Genomic DNA, 5,138 nt, shown 5'->3' with positions numbered 1-5,138 from the left:
CTCCATCACGCGCTGCACGCCGCCCTTCACATCCTCTGGCAGCGCCGCCTCATACTCCTCCTGCACCGCCCGCGCGCACGCTGCCTCCGCCTCGGCCGCAGCTGCCACCGCTGCGGCCGCCTTCTCGGCCTCGCGCTGCCAGGCACAACGCAGCAAGGGGGTTGCACAAATTTGACGCCCAGGCTCACAGCAGGAGGATTGCAATTGCCACACTCGCATTCTGAGCCAGTCTCACGTCATCCCAGCAGGCATGCCAGAAGCAGCGGCAGAGTGCAGTCCGGTCGTGCATGCACACCTCCTGGCGCTGCCTCTCCAGCTCCTCCTCGTGCTGCTCGTTTGTGATGGCCTCTGCCAGCGGCGGCGGGCAGGGGGGCGCCTCGACTAGCTCCCAGGGGTGGCGCGTCGAGACGTCAAGGGTGACCCTGGCGGCATGTCGGGCGACGCGGGCCGGAGGGCGTGCCTTGATGGGGCCACGCGATGCGTCAGACCCGCCGTTTTGCGGCCGCCCCTCACGCTGCTATCCCGTGCGGCTGTGGGGACACCAACAACAGCCTTTCGTTGACAAGAGAACCCCTACTCCCTCAGGCACCCACCGTTCTAAGCCAGCCCGATTTTTTTCCATTCACACCTGTCAGTGAAGGCGTACTGGTAGAGCTTGTAGTGCCGGTAGTAAGAGGATATGAACCACTGCAGCACCGCCCGTGTCTCGTGCTGCGCAAACACTCCAATGCTGAACGGCGGCCTAGGTGGGCAGGGGAGGGTCACGGCGCGCGCGTGCTCGCTACAACCGCCGCCGCCGCGGAAACGGCCTGTCATGATGGCGCTGGCTTTGCCACAGTATACGCTCGCCGCGCCTTGGCTGAGTTAGCGGGCAAATCACGATGTGAATGTAAAGCGACAAGGAGTATGCTGCCGACATTCGTCCCACCGCTATGTTTGGGCTGCTGGTGTCGCGCCTGGCCCCCACAACGCCGCACAGCAGACGCACGCACCGCTGCACGCTGTGGTTGAGCAGGGAGTCCCTGAAGAAGCGGAAGCTCGCCTCCAGCGTCAGCCGCCCCCTCACCGACGCCGCGTGCGTCTCCTTCACCAGGCCTAGCAGCACTGAGAGCTTCTCATCGCTGAAGCCCCATTCCTCGCCCTGGCGCAGTGTCGACGCGCACAGATCGACCAGTATGCCGAGCTGAGCTGCGTCAAGGGTGTCGCCGCCCTCGCCGGCGGCCGCTAGCTCGTGCAGTAGCTGCCAGGCAGGTGATGCCGGCGCCCCTTGCTGCATGGAAAGGGGTGCATCTGACGAGGCCCCGCTGCTGCTGCATTTGCCGCTGGTGGTGGCCACCGCGCCCGCGCAGTCCTTGGCAGTGGGATACTCTATGGCTGGTGGTCCAGGGGCGCCCTGACGCAACTGCTGCAGCTGTTCTGCTGTGATGTGGGCCCACACCAGGAATTGCGCCTGCGGCAGGCGGCGATGGCGCGTGTGTCCGCTCGGCGTGGCGCGGGCCGTGGAGACGTATGCGCCTTTGCACGGATTTCATAGGTCCCTGTGCACAAGTCCGCACAGTTCTATCACCCCCAGCTCGCCATTGAACGAGGTGGCCCGATGTTGGCGTTGACTGGTATCGACGGATGCGGTCTTCAATTTGAATCTACCGTAACCGGGCGTCAGTGTCACTGTTCTTTCCTCCTTGATATCAGTATCAAAACACCCGCTCAAGTGTTTGCACCTGCTGTGCACAATCAAAGCTGATCGCACTGGTCGACAGCGCGGAGGCGAGAATGTTGACAGTATGTTTTGTTTGAGATGGGGAAGGCGATGCTGCAGCGGCACCACATAGAGATCACGCTGTTGTGCGCATCCTCCCTGCGGCTGTGCCTGGAGCTGTGTGACGGATGGGAATCAGGTAAATCAAATTGTAGTCAGTTCCATGAAGGATGTCGCCTGCATGCCCTTGACCCCAGATACGCGAGCGAAGCGCCCGCCCTTTCGCTCCCGCTGCCCCCTGGCCGCCCCACTCCAGAGCGCATCGCCGCTGCTGCCTGCCTGGCGGCCCTGACATTTCTCAGCATCAGACTGGAGCCCTGGGGCACACACAAGCGCCGAGGTGAGGCGGTCACTTATTGCAGATACTGGCACCGGTACTGTCCAGGTCCGCGTCAACAAGTCCATCGTCACCACTTCCCTAGTGCTTACCATTGCGGACCCCCCCTCGTTGGCACAGTCACACCGTATGCGCTGCGCGCGGCGGAGTCCGACGGCATTGCACAAGGGATCCTGGCGTCCCCCTCGGTGCTGGCGGCGCTGCTCGTGGCTGACCCCCTAGGCAAGCGGGCGTTTTTGCGGGCATTCAGTCCTTGCCAGAGAGCGCTCAGCTTCTTGAGATGTGCGGTTGCGGTGCGCGGACCAGCTGCTGTGTGGCGCCGAGCTTGCATGAGATTGCAGCAGCGCATGCAGCCCGATGCGCCGGCTTGTCTAGCAGGGCCTAAGGGTCGACGCATTCTTGTGGGTTTGCCATGCGCGCAGGCGGCTGGTTGCCATGGCTCGCCGGCAGCTGTGCTGCGTCGCTCGCCACGCTGTGGCACATCTGGGTCACCACGCCGCCTGCGGCAGAGGCGCCTGCCGTCGACACGACCGGCAGCGGTGCAGCGGCCGCGGGCGACGCGGGCGTCGGGTCGCCCGCGGCCCTCGCCACACACAGCAGCGCGCGCAAGGCAGCAGCCGAGGTGACCAGCCAGCGACCGTCGCTGCCTAATGCCAACGGTGGTTTGATTCAACGGCGGGCCGCAGCACCCCAGGTCACACCGGGCAAGGGCACATGCAGCAGCGACAGCAGCAGCACACCAAGCGACAGCGGCAGCAGCAGCAGCTGGAGAAGCGGCAGCAGCGGCCTCATGTGGGCGCTGTGCGCGCCCGCGGGCGCGTGCGCCGCCGCGCTGCTCGTGCCGCCCGCGCGCGGCGTGCAGGGCCAGGGCGCGCGCGTCGCCCTCGCGGTTGGTGCAATGGGGGCGTCCGCGCCCGCGGCGCTCCACTGCCTCTTGGTGGCGCTGCCGCGCACGACCAGCCTGGGAGAGGGCGCCCTCCTGGTTCAAGGCGTTGTGTTTGCGCTGGCGGGCGCCGCGTGGGGGCTGCGGCGCACCGGCGAGTTTGCAGCAGCAGTGGGCGAGGCCTCAGCAGCTTGGCCGCGCCTGGCCGGGTGGGATAGCGCGGTGGCGCTCGCGCAGGCAGCTGGGGGCAGCATCCCTTGGGCTGCCGTGTGGTCTTCAGAAGCCGGTTTTCTGCGGGGTGCGGCGGCCGCAGACGAGCTGCTGGCTCCTTTTGTGTCCCTGTTAGTGGCGAGCGTGGTGGCTATCAGCTCTGCCGTATGGGTAGGCACCTCCTGCGCTCGGCATACGCCGCCAGGCCCGCGACGCCTGCTGCTGCGAGGCGCGGCGGCGCTGCTGGCCACGGCGGCGTCGTGCATGCTCGCGCTTCTGGCGGCGTGGACCCTGCTGGTGTTCCTGCCGGCCGCGGCTCACCGCGTGTGGCTGCTCGCGTACTGGGCCGCGGTGCTGGCGGTCGCGCTGCCGGCGATGCGGGTCGCCGCAACGCGCAAGGCCGCTCAGCAGGTGAGCCCGCGGAGCCTTGCGCCCGGGCCCTCATCTGTTCTTTGCCCCCAGCAACAGGCCCGTTTCCCTCTGCGTTCGTGGGGGCCAGTCGCGGCCGCGGCCCTCGCTGCCGTCGACAGGCGCCCCGCGTGTCCCCTGTTTGGCGCGCAATGGGTGCTGACGTGGCGCATCCCACCCTTCTGCTACCTTTGTCATCCCCCAGATCATTCTGCGGAAAGGATATCATCTTGTGGCCGCCGCGCTCTTCCTGCCGGCCTTCTTCCTTGACCTGCCGCTGCTCTGCGCCTCCCTGGCCATCGCCTTTGCCGCGCTGGTCGCGGCGGAGGTCGCGCGCTGCACTGGATTGCCTGTCGTCGGCGCTGCCGTGCAAGGGTTTATGCAGGTGGGGGGTAGAGGCGAGTGCGGGTGCCAGATGGTGCTCGGACGCCAGTGCTGGGCTGCCTACAAACCCAGGCTTGTCTGGTAGCGCTTGCAGCCTGATGCGCGTAGTCATACTGGATGCGTCTGATTGGGAACAAGGAGGACGAGGTGCGCTTTGATGGGAGAGCTCTCGCCATCCTGAGGATTGGATTCCAAAATATCCACCACAGCCCAATAACCGCCACCCCTTCTGGCACCCTCGGACACCTGCCAACCTGCCAGGACTTTGTTGACGGCCGCGACGCGGGGCCGCTGTATGTGACACACTTCACGCTTCTGCTCGGCCTCGCGCTGCCCATGTGGCTCGTGGCCGCCCTGCCCTGCGGCACCCCCGGCGCCAGCAGCCGCAGCAGCTGGTGGGCGGCAGCGCGCTCGGGAGGCGGCGGCGGGGCATCATGTGCGGGCTCCCTGCCGGCTGTGCTGGCCGGGCTCAGCGGCATGATGGTGATCGGGTTTGGCGACACCATGGCGTCCGTCGTCGGCCGCGCGTATGGGCGCGTGGCTATTCACGATGGCAGCCGCAAGACGGCCGAGGGGACGGTGGCGGGCGTGGCCAGCACGCTGGCCGCCTGGTGGGCTGTCCTCGCGGTCGCGCTCGGCGGCGGCGCGCACGCGGCCGCCGGCGCTCTGGGAGCGCTCGCGCCGTGGCCTGGCGCGGCGCAGTGGCGGCAGCTCGCGGCGGCGACGGCGGGCGCGTGCCTGCTGGAGGCGTGCACCAGCCAGCTGGACAACATCCTGATCCCACTCTGGTACTTCCCGCACTGCCTGCTGGTGGCCCCCGGCGGCGCGCCGTTGTGACGATGGCGTGCCGCCGCGGCGCGCTGGCCCCAGTGCGGCTGGTGGGCCGTGCAGGTTGCGCCAATGCAGGCGTGGCAGGGCGGCTGCGAGCGTGGGGGTCGTGTGTCTTGTGAGCTGACCTGTGTGTCGGGGAGTTTGCTCCGCGTTGTCCTGTGGGTGATGTGTCAACAGCTGCAGTGTGTGCAGCAAACAGCCAAGTTGGTTTGGTCCATCCTTCATGTGCTCATCATTGGCCGGCAGGGCTTGACATGAACCAAAACGTGACTGTTGATGTGGATCCTGGGCTGTTGTGTTGACCGTTTGTCATGCACTGGCTGCAA

The 5,138-nt window shown here is 66.9% G+C and overlaps 2 protein-coding genes across 2 annotated transcripts; one reads left to right on the top strand and one right to left on the bottom strand.

Annotated features, from left to right (window-relative positions):
• Positions 1–295: 295 nt before the first annotated feature.
• Positions 296–1,276, bottom strand: MNEG_12403 (hypothetical protein; the record flags this gene model as incomplete). Its single annotated transcript, XM_014039126.1, has 3 exons — positions 296–422; positions 629–742; positions 993–1,276. Coding segments are annotated over 3 exons (525 nt in total), but the record flags the coding sequence as incomplete, so codon positions are not given.
• A 1,232-nt stretch (positions 1,277–2,508) lies between these two features.
• MNEG_12402 (hypothetical protein) lies at positions 2,509–4,818 on the top strand (the record flags this gene model as incomplete). Its single annotated transcript, XM_014039125.1, has 3 exons — positions 2,509–3,600; positions 3,803–3,982; positions 4,243–4,818. 3 exons carry the CDS (start codon positions 2,509–2,511, stop codon positions 4,816–4,818), a joined length of 1,848 nt encoding a protein of 615 aa, XP_013894579.1.
• Positions 4,819–5,138: the final 320 nt, after the last annotated feature.

Source organism: Monoraphidium neglectum (genome assembly GCF_000611645.1).
Source record: "Monoraphidium neglectum strain SAG 48.87 unplaced genomic scaffold scaffold03228, whole genome shotgun sequence".
In the NCBI taxonomy this organism is placed as follows: domain Eukaryota; kingdom Viridiplantae; phylum Chlorophyta; class Chlorophyceae; order Sphaeropleales; family Selenastraceae; genus Monoraphidium; species Monoraphidium neglectum.
The sequence above is the reverse complement of the archived record's forward strand: the minus strand, read 5'-3'. Positions and strand labels throughout refer to the sequence as shown.